The 16434-nt window shown below is 34.0% G+C and overlaps 1 protein-coding gene across 4 annotated transcripts in view; it reads left to right on the forward strand.

The window, feature by feature from the left end:
- The first annotated feature begins 680 nt into the window (after window positions 1-680).
- LOC149779711 (furin-like protease kpc-1) overlaps window positions 681-16434 on the forward strand; it is a 52814-nt gene continuing 37060 nt past the window's right edge. For 2 of the 4 annotated variants that reach the window (XR_016415701.1, XM_089940566.1), the window contains exons 1-8: window positions 681-1064; window positions 7812-7943; window positions 8253-8342; window positions 9152-9283; window positions 9864-9925; window positions 13595-13683; window positions 14953-15125; window positions 15775-15978. Coding sequence is in view for 3 of the 4 variants with exons in the window: in XM_089940566.1 (XP_089796692.1) it covers window positions 897-1064; window positions 7812-7943; window positions 8253-8342; window positions 9152-9283; window positions 9864-9925; window positions 13595-13683; window positions 14953-15125; window positions 15775-15978 (1050 nt within the window). In the remaining variant the exon portion in view is untranslated. The remainder of the gene's footprint in view (window positions 1065-7811; window positions 7944-8252; window positions 8343-9151; window positions 9284-9863; window positions 9926-13594; window positions 13684-14952; window positions 15126-15774; window positions 15979-16434) is intronic. The other 2 variants (XM_089940564.1, XM_089940565.1) reach the window with 1 other exon arrangement.

Raw genomic sequence — 16434 nt, forward strand, 5'->3', positions numbered from 1 at the left:
TATCGCGTGAACTGGATCCGGGAAGGGATTGAGTAGGATAAATGTGAAAACACAACTGGTGACGAGCTGTACTTAACTTTTTTCAACTAGTCATACGCTTTCAACGCTCTTTCGATCAAGGCAATTACAAACAGACGAACAAGGCAGATAATAAACACAAACGAATTTACACAAGTTTTTATGAATGTATTTCTAATTGAAATTGATATGTTGTTTGAAGTCGGGCTTTATTGGTTTGATGCATGTATGTATGAATTCACGTTTAGCCGCACATCTGCACAAAAGAGGCTGTATAACACCAACTGAAAGAAAATTTCGAAAATTGTAAAAATGATGAATTGTGCAAAACGCTAGGAAGATAAACCCCTCAAAATAAACGAAAACATGAAGTATAGCGAAGATTTAATAGAAAAGGTACCGATATTCTAATTATGGTTTATAAAAATAAAAGCTAAAAGGAAACCTGTACAATCTAAAAAAAATATACGGTCTATATTTAGTATATAAACCCCATTGCCTCAAAAATATCAAAGATATTACCGGGTGGTGAAGGGAAAAATCCTACTTTAATTCTCTGTAAAATGACTTAGGCACCAACTAGAACATGTCTAAACTGGCATCGACGGTTGAAATACAACGATAATCAACTACTAGAACCGACCTAAAGTGTTATTTGGAACATAGCCAACTTCCGGGTAACGAATTATGTAGTTTACGTTGCAGCAGAGTTACATGCAAATCATACAGGAATGAATATACCAAAAAATACAGACAGACAGCAGAATTCAAGGTGATGGCACAAAGGTAAGAACATGTATCCTGAGACAGATTAGAAACACACCGTATTTGCTGCCGATATGTAAATAGTAGATCTCTACAGACAAGTATTGATTCTCATGTTGAAACCTGTGTTTATTTTTCTGTGTGCACTGGGGTACATTGGACATGGCCACCTATCCTGGAGAACACAAATGTTTGACATATATGTGGTGGTCGAAGAGGACTCAAAGGAGGATGTCTTTCAGGAGCTGAAAGAAAAATATGCTGAGGTGGTTGAACAATCGGTAAGACCCACATGTTTTTCTTACTTTGATAATGAAAAGTATAAATCATAGTTCTATCCTTGTCTTTATATCTCCTAAGTCTTAGATGAATGGGGCTGTTAAGAGTTTTATATTCGAGAAATGAAACATTAAGCATATTCATTATTGCATTATTATATGTTAGCATTAACACTGTATACATTTAGTTAGTCCGAATGTACACACATACTGACGGACGGAAAAATCACACACGTATCATTGGATTGAAGATTAACAACTTGAGATAATTATTAATCCTCTGAGAACACATCTGTATATGAAAATTAATCTTTTCAATATTTCTCAATCATTGCCTACATATGACTACATATAACATTTCAAGCGCTTCAATGTCAATATGTGTGTCCGTTCGCACTGCTAAACTCAAACATCTCCTAAACGGCTCGGTGGACAACTGCATCAGCCTTGGTAACGTAGCAGTCCATACAACATCCATGCACAAAAGAATAGTTTTGGTTCCCTCTCCTTGGATCCTTGAAAGGGGTCTAATACTAAATGTAAAAAATAACTACAGTGTTAATTTCGCTTCTGTATTAAATAAACTTTTTTATATGTTGTTAAGCAGAAACATTCACAATATATTGAAGAAGAATTCACGTCGGACCATTGGGACAATGTCCCAAGGGAAGTGGTCCATATACCTGAGCGTGGAGAACATTAAATTTGATTTTAGGCCAGATGTTATAAAGGTCATCGGATCTACGATGCTAAGCTCTTATTTCAGAACTTTTAGCAACAATACCCCCCACCAAAAAACAAAAGCGAGGAAACAGTTAAAAGAAGACGAAACAATACAAAAACATTAAAAACCTCCACTAATTATTCAGGTTATGTTAGGAGACAATTCAAACAGTTGAATCATCTTCACTCTTTATGCTGGTCTAAACTGCATGTCAAGTGATGGTTGTTATATTTATAACAAATTAGCTAGATAAATAAGACTTTACACAGATTTCACAAGGCAAAGTTTAAAAATGTGTTTGATATTAAAAATTTCTTTGTGCGGAAGATGGATGAATAGAAAGCTACTGCATACGTCAATATGCATTTTTGAAAAATCAACGTTTTTATCGTCTTACAACAAATATGTGTTTACCCCCCTCCCCGCCCACACGCACACACAGATGCCGTATTGATTTTAAAGCAAACTGAACTTTTCTACTTATTTCTTGGTACACCATTCAAAATACAGCTCAGAAATAAGCTGAAAATGACCTATAAGATTCGTCTAATGTTTGATATTTCTAAAATGTACTAACCTTGTATCTCTCATTTGTAAAATAAACAATTTCATTATATAAAAAAAGATATTTTGGCACAAATACTTAGTCAATATTTTAATCTTAATGTTTTCACGTTTTATAAGAAGAACTTATTTTTAAATGAAATTAATATTTGTTACGGAAAATTTAAAGAAAAGAATATAAACTCTAACGTTTTTGGTTCAATATCAACAGTTATTTCAACCTACTTGAAAATCTTGACTCATAATTAAATTTATCGGTAAACAATTTCTCATAGAAACACTTCTATTTTATATTCTTACAATGACTTAAAACATATTAAAATAGCTTTGTAGTTAGCGTTCAACTTTTGTTAAACTGTTGAACATAGGAACTGGATTATAACGTTCTTTTTAAATATTGAAAACATAATTTTTTTTATGTTAAAATTATAACTATTCATATAATATATACAAATATGGCCACGTATGGTAGCCGATTGCAGAAAAGAAATCGAGAAATTAGTTCTGAGAAAATTGCTAAAAGGCAAAGCTTTGGTAAACACCGAATTATCTATTTTTTCTACATGAATTGCATTTAAGTGACTCGTACATTTTCAGTTGGTTTGTTTTCATTTAACTACAACATATACAAGCAATAATACATTTTTAAGGAACATAATAATATCTCTGCCGATGGTGGCAATGAAAAGACGTATAATGTTCGTCCCTCCCTATATCTAAGCCAACCTTGAAGTGCAGATTGATATTTACATTATACAAAGATACCTTTGTCATTTATGCATTAGAAAACCTCAGTGCACCAAAAAAAATTTTCTGAAAATGTCCGCTATACAGCGTTGACTATTATTTTGACTGTGCTTTGAGTCTGAATTTCATATAATTATTTGTTGCTTGTATTTTTCCAGCTACAAGTCACCCTTCTTTCTTTTGTGGACACCTACGTCTTTAGATGTATAAATATATATCATCTATCTATCTAAACATCTATTTATATGTTTATATGTTCTCTGTCTATTTGATCTATCTCTCGCCGTGTGCTAAGTGGTATTTTGTGACTAGAAAGTAAATCCTGCTTGATTTTGAGGATGACATTTATGCAACCAGATCTTGTTTTGTTTTGTCACTGTGACTTCTAAAACGACGTTTGTACGAATTGAACGGTTCCTATGTAATCTTGGCGAGTCATTTGCAACCATAAACGTGTTGTGACGAGAAACACTTGTATTATCGTGATGAACTGTTGATAAGAAAGACGTCTGATGTTTTCTGTCAGATTTATTTTAGAAATCATTGAATTCGTAGAAAATATAATGTCAGAAGCTTGGAAAAACTGCACGTTGGTCTACCGCCTTAAAATTGTACTTCCTCATCTAAAACCACATATTCGATCGAGCAAGCTGTATTGACAACGTGTGTGTGTGTGTGTGTGTGTGTGTGTGTGTGTGTACAGAGGCGAAGACAGGAATGAAACTATACTTGAATTGTTTTATATTCTTGATACTTTTCCTTTTTAAAATCGGTATGCGGTTATAAACTGCTGTTGGCTGTCGTTTGAAAATTACTGGAAGTCACCTTGTTCGAAGACTGAATATGGAAAACTGTCATCGGAAGTTACCAAGGCGACTTGCAGTCTTGAACAATTTTTGCTGTCTCTAGTGAAGGTGCTGATGTTACACAATATCGTCAAAGTTGCTGTGGTGTGCTTGTGGCAAGAGCTTCGTTATCTTTCGAACGATATAAGACTTGGTCGTTGTCGAAATGGTGTAATACTTTCATGATCGTGGAACATTCAAGTTTGGCTTTATGATATTCTCTGTCTCAAACACACACACACACACACACACACACACACACACACACACACATATATATATATATATATATATATATATATATATATATATATATATATATATATATATATATATATATATATATGAAACTTCTGGGAGAGATTTACAGAACATCATCACGGAGACTCAGATCTACTTCAGAGATGAAAGTGAAAAGTCGGGTTCCTACTGCCAGTAGAAAGGGTATTGGGAACCAGAATGTTGACAACGCGAAAGTAAATCAACTGCTTACAACAATAAAGGTAGAACCTGAAAGTTATGTGCTTGACAAACAAATGGATTTATTTTCTTAATGTCCTGAACGTTTAAAGAAAGTTGAAGAAAAGAAAAAGGAGACCAAGAAATAAAGCATATGAAGATATGATTGAGATTTTAGGAGAAATCCTATTCCATTTAAAGCATTTAAACTAATACGGTCATCAGACATTGTCAGAAGTCATGGGCAAAATAAATGGGGAAACAACAAACGATTGTCTGTACAATGGTGTGTTTCAAATATGCTCTTATTCATATTTACCAGAATATACAAAATTTAGATAAGAATCCAAGGTTGTTTAATTTTTGTTCTTGTCTTTTGCTACATTTTTCAATCATGTTATATGTGACTAACTTTGTATGCTGCGGTCCAGGGTGGCAGAGTGGTCTAACCCACCCGCCTTTACCGATAACTGCCATCTGACCTCTGTCCGCATATGTTCGATTCTCGGGCTCGACCAATGTTGGCATGAGAGAAAGTTATTCATTAGCTTTCCTTTGGTCGGTGGTTCTTAACCAGGGTTTTCCTTAGTCTCCACCATTTATACTGGCTGCCATGTATAGCCTATCTTGCGCTGAGAAATGGTGTTAAACCCCAAACACCGACAATTCGTGTTAATATTATGATAATGGGAGATTTTCTTTCATATACACATACTCATTAGCTTTCACATCACTCTGATTATATGCATGTAAGAAACATTTTTATTTTTAAAAATTCAATTTCGTATATAAACTTAATTTTTGGAAAATTCCAAAGCTTTCTCAGCAGGAGAAACTTCACGTTATCTATCTCAGGCCACAAAAGTTGACCATCAGTGATTCTTACCACATGAAAAATATATCAAGTCTATCTTATATTTCTGAGCACGCAAGGGGAAAAAGCAATAAATACATCATATGATGTGCATGGCTTATTATTATGATCAAAATGATCAAATGTCAGATGTCTTTATTCGTAATGGCCGTTATGCTTGGGTTGGGAAGTTGATGCTGTACCTACAGCGTTGTTCTTCTTTTTGGTCACATGTTACTCTAATTTGTATTACACTTACAATTTTATCTGAAATCAATGGACTAATGACCTTGCTTTATCAAAAGACTCGTAGATTTACCAACATAAATCCATCAAACCATCCACTTATCTATTTAACTCTTTCTTGAGAATATGCTTTCTCTCTCTCTCTCTCTCTCTCTCTCTCTCTCTGTTTGCATTATAAGTATTTAGAGTTTAGGAATTAATGTACATTGTATTGCTATGCTGCCATATCTACAGTCAGATCATACCTACATTTTTTTAATTCACAGACGAACTTATTCACTTACTTGATGAGATTTGCGAAATGGCTTTGTTTGTATTGGACGGTTCCTATGTAATTTTGGGTGTCAAGTGCAAACCATGACATGTGATAAAAAAGACAGACTCTTTTTATGAGCTATCAGAAATAACTTGAGCGCGTTTAATGCGAGATATTTTGGGAGTCAGTGAAATTTCCTGAACATATTGCCTCACTGTTATGAGAGAAACATGCGTTGGTCTATTTCGTACAAACCTTCCTTGTCTAAATTGACGTATTTGATAGGCTGTGGTAGACGGTATTGACCCCGGATCGTTAACATCCTGTAGAAACAAGACAAGCGTGGTTATTCTGCTACTGCATATCTGTAACGTGGATAGATTATTGATCTGTTTTACATGGAAATAGTAACATATTGTGACCACTGTGCATACACATTCCCACGGTCTCAGTAAATGTCTTCTTTTCTCGGCACGATATCTTTGTTTGAATTCATATATGCAATTAAACGTCGGTATGAGCTATTGGATATCATATCTTTATATAGCGATATTCAGTACGGCAGATTTCAAGTATAATACTCGAAACGCAGTTTTGAAATAGGAGATGTTCTTAACTATACTATATTGATCACACAGGATACTCGATCTCACTGGTGAATTCACATCCTTTGCAAAGACTCCGCCACTGATTTTCCCTTGTTGGTTTCTCCCTCCCCTCTGTCGGTCTGCTATTATTTCTAATATTTTCGTGTTAAGTTATTACCTGCCAGGTACCTCAGTCTCAATGTTTTAAAAAAATTGTCAGCCAATTATTAAATAATGTGTTACTTTGATTAAAAAATGTCATGGAAAAACAAGTCGTTCCATATCAAACATGTAGAATTTGTTGCTAACCGGAACAGCGTGTTGAAGTGCCGCATTGCCAACGAACGTGTAACTGCCCGTGAAAAAATAAACCAATTAACAAATGAGACATTACATATTCGAGTGCTCAATATATCGACATGAATGAACTCCACTTACATTCATTCGAGTCAAATCTTGCGTGTGAAAGGTTTAAATTAGAGAAACTAGAAAGATATAAATTACGTTTGCAAGAGGTCTCGATGATTATTAACTACTGTCTTCTTAGACAGATGGAACTAGCAATCTCACTGCATCTGGGATTTTTTCAGTGCATTCACTGAACAACATATACCGTTTTGGCCGTATAAATATGCAAGGGTCAAAATAGAATAAAGTGGATCGACGAACCTTGTTTAGGGAAGATGGGAAGAAACTATCAAGATTAAAAACAAAACTAAAGGGTTCAAATGTGATACAAAAAACTAAAAATATCAACATGCATTTTGAGAATCCATCTAGCATACTATATTACCTTGTAAATTTAATGTACAAGTCAGAAGGTCATAAATAAAAATATGATTGAGGGAAAAAGGTGAATGGCTGGGTAGAAGCGACATTACTAATGGACGAGATAACACATATATGAATCTGTACGCCCCACTTCTTGCAAACACAAAACGTGTTTAAATCCTAGGCCTAGAGCATTTACCCCCTCTACCCCCTTGCCCGCGGGAACAAACCATCTTCGAGCAATCGCTATCCTGCTAGGTACAACAAGGTTTAGTTGGGTTTAATTTAGGCCAATATATCTATCTCGATAACGAAATATATGTTCCGATGGTTGTTTTGAGCAGGTATTCCTTTTAATGATGAATTTATTTCGGTTCTCTACTTTTCTAAATGAAGAGTGTTGATTCATAAGTCTTGTCAATCCTAAAACAGTGCTGATGATTTCCACATCCTTATTGCGACCGACCCACCGAAGTAAAGTGATTCCCAGCAAGAAATATGTTTTCCCCATAGTAAATTCCCTCAATGGTAAAACTTAAACACACCTTTACATACTTTTAATTTAAGAGAAAAATAGATTCCACGGCACAGTGGTAACATTTTGGCACCTTTTTAACCACCATGTGTGTTAATGATGTGTACGTTGCCTTGATATTCGTTTGTATGTCTAAAGAAACAAACCTTTAAATTTGTTTCAGTTCTTTCTCCCTAATAATGTACTGCTTGTAGCAAGGTCAAAGAGAAAAACAAGTGGATTGCGCTTGAAGAAAATCCTGTCAGCTGAGGAAGAGATCACAGAGGACGTCAATATCTTCAGGCAAAAACCACATGTACGTCTATATTTACTACGTTATTCAATTTCTCCTATTTGATTTTTACGTATTTCATGCATGAGTTAAGATAATTGACATGAGTCATATCCTACCGAATTTAAGTGGAAACATTTCGCGATATATACATAATATAACATATAATGATGATAACTTAATCTGTGTTTTGCCGATGTCTATTGAAAAGAATCTTGAGCGGTTTGAAAGACACTTAAAATAATCATATCGTGCTTTTGGTGGCTTTCCTCACTAATAATATAGAGCTGTTAGAAAGATACATAATGTTCCTGCATTTTGTTTTGTTGTCAGGTTATTCTCTCCAATAAAGTAGAACTGTTAGAAAGACACGTGAGAACCTTCAGTACCAACGATACTCAGTGGTCGAAAATGTGGCAACTCGTAAGTTCATATCATTGCGTCATTGACAATATTGCATCCGATTTAGGAATTCATTATATAGTCCAGAAAGTAGAGTTCATTTATTATTCTTAATCTGGAGCACAGCAAAGCGATTTTGTTAGTGTTATCAGTGAACAAAGATCAACAAACCTCGGCGGGTCATGAGCAATCTGTGTACACTTTCATGATGCAATTTTATTAACAAGATCCACAATTAAGCGACACCCAGTATCGCATTACATTACCATTTACATGGATTTTCAGATTAATAGGCGCACTGTGATACTTGATTTGTTTTGCCCTAGTTTTGTATTTGATGCATTTCAACAAATAGTACAAGTAAAATAGTTTTCAGTTTTACAATACGTTTAAGTGTCCAGTTCATAATATTTAATAGTTTATTTTCACTTTTACGAATAAAGTCGGTATTCGAATCACACAAAATCTGTAATTTAATGATTTTAACAAGAACACATATAGGCAGTTACTGGTTAAAGGCGTTTTCATGTAAATACCTGCAAGACTTTGTACAAATATTCAGATGTATCAATGGACTTTTAGTTCTACAAGCTTTCTTGAACTTGTGCACATTATGAATGAAATCCTATCTATAACTGAAGATTTTAAATGAATCATGTTGTAAGGCCTACATTGTCATGAAAGAGAATCATTGAATGGGCCGTTAATTGCACTACATTCGTAACCATCAATACCACATTATCATAACAGCAGTAACAATTTTTCCATGCAATAACACCACCAGCTCCACCACCACCACCATGATAATAATATTAATAATAATGATTCAGAATGCGACCTTATCTCCGTCCATGAAGGTCGTGGAAGCCTGGAAATGTGGCTATAACGGAAGTGGAATTATTGTGACAGTCGTTGACGACGGACTGGAAACGAGCCACAGCGATCTGGATGCGAATGTTAGGGTTAGTTTTCCTCCGAGAAATACTGTTCAATATTGGCAATAATTCCTTACATTGTGGCATCAGAAATGAAAACAATCCCGATTTTTTTCTTCTATACAACCAGAGCAAAGATTACTGAACTTAAAATTTTGCTAATGTATAACCGATGTAACTTGAAATAATTGACTCAGAATCCTTTATATTTGGATCATTAACTTTAGTGTCATGTGTTTTAGTATTTCGAATAATATCCTGTATGTTGATTCTGAGAATTTAAGGAAAGAATTTTCCTGTATAATTTCGTAGGCTTACATTAAAAAGAAACGTTTTATGGGGTCTGAACGGTGGTCAGTACGGCTTTGTTTTGAAAGGTATGACAAATGATGAAATTATGCAATTCTTCATTTAAGATTATCATATGATATCAGATTGTATGGAAAGATGTAACATTAAGTGATATGATACTGTATTCTGTTCCGCTTTTTATTATGTCATCCTACAAGAGCGCATTACAGATTTTGTGTCAATATTGCATTAACTGTACACAAATAAACTGAATTTTCAAATGCAAACTGTAATCACGCGCCATTTGTCTTTACAGGTAAACGGCCATTACGACTTTGTTGATAACGATTTTGATCCTAATCCGCCTTTAGTCTCAAAGTGAGTAATATTGTTGAACATATAGAGTGGGGTAGGTCTAACAGTTGTTAATGCAATAATATTGTAGCTTATGTACGCTGCAAATACTATTTGGAATATTCGAAAAGTTTAAATTAATGTCTTAATTGTATAATCAAACTGGTATTTCCCTTAAATTTGGCTTTACATATTGGGGTCAATCTCTGTATAGGAATGGTTTTCGTTTCATTTTTTCCATAGTTCGTTTAAAGCAACATCTACACATTTATGTGTATTGCCATACAAATACTGAAAGCATTTAGGTGGAGCAATAGTTTTATCGGTTTTGCTAACACAAAGTGGTGTAACGAGCACCTGCTAGTATCATTTTTATAGTTTTGGTATGACTCGGTCAAGGATTGAACTCGTGACCTCCTGCATACGACACAGACGCTCTAACCACTTAGGCCACATCTGCTGAAAGAAACAAACTGTCATCAAAGAGACATACTAATGACACGGGGACTCCACTAAAAGACAAAATAATACCGTATATATTCATCGTTAACACAAACAACGAATGAGAAACACGTAGCCAGGAAATGCATTATTAACAGTTCACAAAGGCCACAATAAATCCATCTATTGATTAAATAAACGGAATGCGTTATGATATATCAAAAACATTCACACTGCGTAAAAACAGTCTTATTTGCGATTTCGTTATCTGACACAAGCGATACACACTACACTAAGGATGCATACGCCAGCCTTCATCTGTTACATATGCGGAGTTCGTACATTATTTTTTCTTTAATATATTTCGCATGATGAAAAAAGAAGGAATAAATGATAACAATGTAAGGTTAGTTTCTTTCATTTTATTTCAAATAAGTGTTTGTTTATCTATTTTCATGTACCGTCAGTGGGGGGCGGGGGTGTGGTCACAAATTCAACACAAAATTATTCCGTTTCTAAATGTCTTGGGACAAATTCCTTGATGAAAAGAAGTTTCACCGTAAGTTCTGGGATAAGAAAACAATAATTATTTTCTCGTGTCCCGATATATAGGGTAAATAAGGTGCATATATAAATGATTGATTCTACAGACTTGTACACATATAAATGATAAAAGTCCCAGAGTAATAACTCATACTTCTTTTTTAAATCCTTTTGCGTTCGTATTGTTTAACATAATGCTAAATAATGAGTTTGATCAAAGTCTACACTTTGCACGTTCAAAAAGTATTATAATTATTTTGAACAATAATATTTTACATCTGCAGTAACATTACTGCACTGTGATCCTTTCTTTGATATATTATACTTACAATCTTTCTATCCCTCTTCTCATATGCACCGTAGAGCTTTCTAAGGGATTTAGGAAGACTTAAAACTTTCCCATCCCTCACCCTATTCAATCCCACAGCTTCAATCATCTTCTAGTGGTAAACAGGGTCTTTTGGAAAAAAAAAAAAAGAAAACTCTTGTGTCACTCTTTTGGTTAAATCCATATGCAACACAGTGCACCATATTTGTTGTACAAAAGCAAGATCGTAAGATATATCACATGAACATTTATGTGAGAAAATTAAACATTTGAATTGCTAGGTTGAACAGAAGGGATAAATGTACGTCATATCCGTTTTGGCACGCTGAAACTTCTTATTGTTTACGGAGATTGCCGAATAATTTGTTCATTTAAAAAAGCGTATTTTAAGTCTAATTAAACATTTGTATGGTGTGCATACATTACAATGCGTTTTTTAATGACTATAATAATATCTCACCTTTGTACAATATAGGCAGCCAGTGACCTTTAAGAATGTGTTGGGGTAGATTATATGAATAATCTGTAGACTACGAAAAGGCCTTTAATAGTATAAGGAGACGGTTACTGTACCATATCTTAGTTCATGAAAGTCTTAGTAGACAAATGTTAAGCCTCATTAGGGCAATTTATAATCATGTAAAAGCATGTCTGTAGACTACGAAAAGGCCTTTAATAGTATAAGGAGACGGTTACTGTACCATATGTTAGTTCATGAAAGTCTTAGTAGACAAATGTTAAGCCTCATCAGGGCAATTTATAATGATGTAAAATCATGTCTATAGACTACGAAAAGGCCTTTAATAGTATAAGGAGACGGTTACTGTACCAAACGTCAGTTCATGAAAATATTAGTAGACAAATGTTAAGCATCATTAGGGCAATTTACAATGATGTAAAAGCATGTGCTACATCCAACAATAATATTATCGATGTATTTAATTGTTCTTTGGGCGTACATAAAGGTTATGTTTCATCGCCGTTACTCTTTAATTAATTTGTTCAACGATTTGAAATCCTTTTTAGCTGAAGGAAACGGAGTGTCGGTATAACTGATTATACTATAATAAGCTCAATAGGCTGCATACATGTCGCCTAAAGTGGAAAATAAAAGTGAATATGAAAAAACAAGAGTGATTGTATTCCGCAGAGGTGGCTATCAAGTTATAAGTATTTAGGATGCATATTTTCTTGAAAATGGTACTGATAAATGTGCCAGAAAACACTATCCTTGCAGGGGGCTGAAGGCAATGCATATATTGAAGCGAATTCTTTCAAAATTTGGCAAATAGCCCGTAAATGGATTACTTTGTCTGCTTGACTCAAAGAAACTCCCATACTTAACTATAGGGCTGAGGTTTGGGGGCTTTGCGATGCCAATGATATTGAAAAACTTCATTTGTCATTTTGTAAATATATTATTGGTACATCTACGTCTAATACAAATGCATTCATGTATAATGCATTAGAAGTATTATTATTCAGAGCATAAGATATAAACGCATTTTGAAATATTGGCTAAGATTTCTAAAAATGCTAGAAGACAGATATCCTAAGCAATGCTAACATTTACAGTCAAGATTGGGGGGGGGATTGTGAATGCTGGGCTGATAATGTTATAAAGCTGTTATTTAAATTTGGATTTGTCAATGTTTGGTGTACTCAGGGCGTAAATGATGAAAATAAATTTATTAGATTGTTCAGTCAGAGATATGAAGATATTTTTAGGCAAACACTTCGGGATGAAATTAAATTGATGGAAAGACTACATTTCTATACGTCACTAGGTATAGAATTCACTTGTCAAAGATATCCAGAATGTTAGGGGATAGCGATTTTTTTAAGGTAACATAGGAAAATATTTGTTGTGAAGAAAGATTGTTTCAACTTTTTAACGTTAATTTCTAAAAGGAATTCCATTTTATTACTGCTATGTCCACGTTATGGAGAATTGCGAAAAAATATTTACCCGTCTTTGTAAATAAAATTCCAGCTTTCGAATATTTTTATAACTTTTATACAAAGTGATATTAAAAAGGTCTGACGAATAAATTAGCAACGCTTACATCAAAAGCCTTAAAGGTTAGAGAAACCATTTTACCATCGATATAAGACTCTAGATTAAGATCACAAAATTTGCTCAATGCTGGCTTTTGGGTTTTCTTTAAATTAGTGTGTCTAATTATGTAGATTCTTATTTGTATTTCACCCAACTCAGTAAATGAAATAATGATTACTTTCCCTGAATAACACTTGTAATATATACGATGTTCTTGTCTAAAGCACTAAAACGTCTTTTTGTATGGAATGATGTATGCATTTGTTTCATTGGCCAGTGGCCTGTATAACAAATAACCATTATTATTATTATTATTATCAAGACATGGGACGCAAGTCGCAGGGCTCATTGCAGCTGAGCGAGACAACAACAATTGTATCGTGGGTGTGGCATACAGCTCTCAACTTATAGGTATTTTTCTCACCACAAATTATTCACGAATGAATCACTTCAAATAATTTGAAATGCGTTAGCAGCACTATTTATCACTTATATGCTATTATATTCAAATTTACAAAATCATATACATTTTTTTCATTATTCAAAAAATTCTAATAACATCTAAATATAATATATATATATATATATATATATATATATATATATATATATATATATATATATATATATATCTTTGGCGGTTACATCGCGTAAGAAATGATGCCACCGACACAAGAAAAGTAATCTGATATTCCAGTAGCTTATTGATATCTAGTATATGCACAATCAATATCAACCATGAGACTGCCGAGGTATACAAGCGGTTATATCGAAGATTTCCTAAATAAGGCAGCAGAGATGAAGGAAAACAAAATGAAACATCAACAGCACCCCTTAACATTAGGTCAAAGGAAATACAATCTTAGAGATTAGTCTAGTTTATAAAACCACTGGTAAGTGTTAGCTTTAAGCTTGTTAATAAGAAGTCTGTCTATGGGTATCATGATGACAAACTAACAAAAATGTTGAAGTTATCCTACATATATTGGATTTTCGCTAATACAATTTTTTTAAAAACCCGAAAACACTTCATTATGCACAAAACGATGAGACACTATTCCAGTTATAGATAAGAAAACATTTTAGCCTCCTACTAGGTGACGGTATTGTCTCAAATGTTTATGAATTTTAAATATAAATTGGAAGATAACCGATATCTTCTATGAGAAACATGTCTTTTGTTGCTTTATTGTCATTTCTGGGTATAGCCAGTTCCAAAAATCGTCTAGGAAGAAACAAGGGGATGGGGAGAGAACTTTCTGGCTTCTTATAGTATGTTTAGGACATTGTAATTAATACAAAAATCACAAATTGTTTACCTATCCAAGGACACATTTTTATATTTGACATCAGGATAATAATTTGACATATAATGTAGATGAACTTGTCAGTTATTGTCAAGAAATGTCATATTTACGACCATTTCACTGGTGAACATAGTAGCAACATAACTGTCATCTTCAATCTTCACAGTGAATGGGTTTTACCTAATTTAGACACATAATTTTAACATTATATTATGCAAGAATATGTTTTTCCCTATGACGCCTGTAATTTTACTGCATATCTCAAACATCATTCTTACAAATATTAATTAAGTATTTCAGAATGATTGGAATGGTACATGAGTGTTATCATACGCAAACTGAGAAGGGTTAGATTACAGTTTCAAACTTTCAGGAGTTCGACTTATCTACAGAGATTACACTACCGACATCAGTGAAGCGTACGCGATAGCTCACGGACACAACGTCACCGACATCTCATCGAATAGCTGGAATCCTCCAGATAAACTTGGGTACAATGGACCAGGGCCTTTAACAGTGAAAGCGTTTGAACTAGGAATAAATAAGGTAGGGTGATTAGCATTGATTCTTATGATGATACAGTGAATTTGAACAAAGAAATTCAAAGTGGTGTATTAAAGCTTTTGAAGTCTTCAAAATTAATTCACAACATTCACGTCATATTTAGATCCATGTCAGAAGACAACTTTTCGTGGAAACTAATTATGACAATAAACTTTTATCTATCAGCACAAAGAAGGGTGGGAAACTATTAAGGTTAGATATTTGGTTATGTTTTTAAATTAAATTTGTAGGCAAGTCACATAAATGATCAAAACATTCATTTTATTTCAGGATGGCAGTAGGTTCCTCAGTGATGGCTTAACATTTATCTATAAAATGTTTCTTCATTTGTAAAGCGACAACGTTTCGTTTCAGCTGTCTTCATGAGATCCTTTTGATGAAGTTTACACAATATCAACTTCCAAACACAATATGACGCAAGCCCCAAAAGTTATTATAAACAAACTAAATTCATCAGACTAAATTAACAGCCTATTCTAATGGAAATGTATCGACTGCTTCTTTGTGCATAACTGCTTCAGCAGACAAAAACAAACAAAAACAAAAAACAACAACAATATAAGGCACTATCCCTTGTAGCATAGACAATCTTCACTACGTTTTATTTCTCATTATTCCATCTAATCAACAGGGCCGAGGAGGGAAAGGTATAATTTACGTATGGTCAGCTGGGAATGGAGGAATCACGGACAACTGTAATGCAGATGGTTATGTCAACAGTATATATACAGTGGCCATATCAAGTGTTAACAGAGTGGGCCAGCCCGCATCGTACTCAGAAGTCTGCGCTCCTGCCTTAGCCGTCACATACAGTGGAGACGACCGGACATATATGGTATGCATTGTTAAATGATATAAATTGAATGGTCGAATACAAGTTAGAATCCTTAACAATAACTGGTTGCAGAGCCAAAATACACACTTCGAAATTATATAGAAAGTCACAGCAAAGCCTGCGTTGTACCTATTTCAAACTGTTTTGTAATTTGTTATATGAAGCTGAAAGGTAACATAACGGTTGCTCTTAATTCTTTCTCTCTTCAGCGGAACTATGGTGTAATGTACCTAAAATGTTAAATAAAGAAGACATTTGTGCATGTACTCCAATGTTTATGTTCTCTCGTTGTGTCTTTGCACCGTGTATTCACACTATTCGACTTTAAACGATCACAACCGAAACTGTAGATTGTAATGAATTCTAGCTACTTGTCGTAATTACATTACATTAGAGTAAATGATAATAGGCTCAGGTATTTAATAATCTGGCATATATTTTGTTAGTTTATAAACC

Source organism: Sinohyriopsis cumingii, chromosome 17 (assembly GCF_028554795.1).
Source record: "Sinohyriopsis cumingii isolate HCF-2022 chromosome 17, ASM2855479v2, whole genome shotgun sequence".
Lineage (NCBI taxonomy): Eukaryota > Metazoa > Mollusca > Bivalvia > Unionida > Unionidae > Sinohyriopsis > Sinohyriopsis cumingii.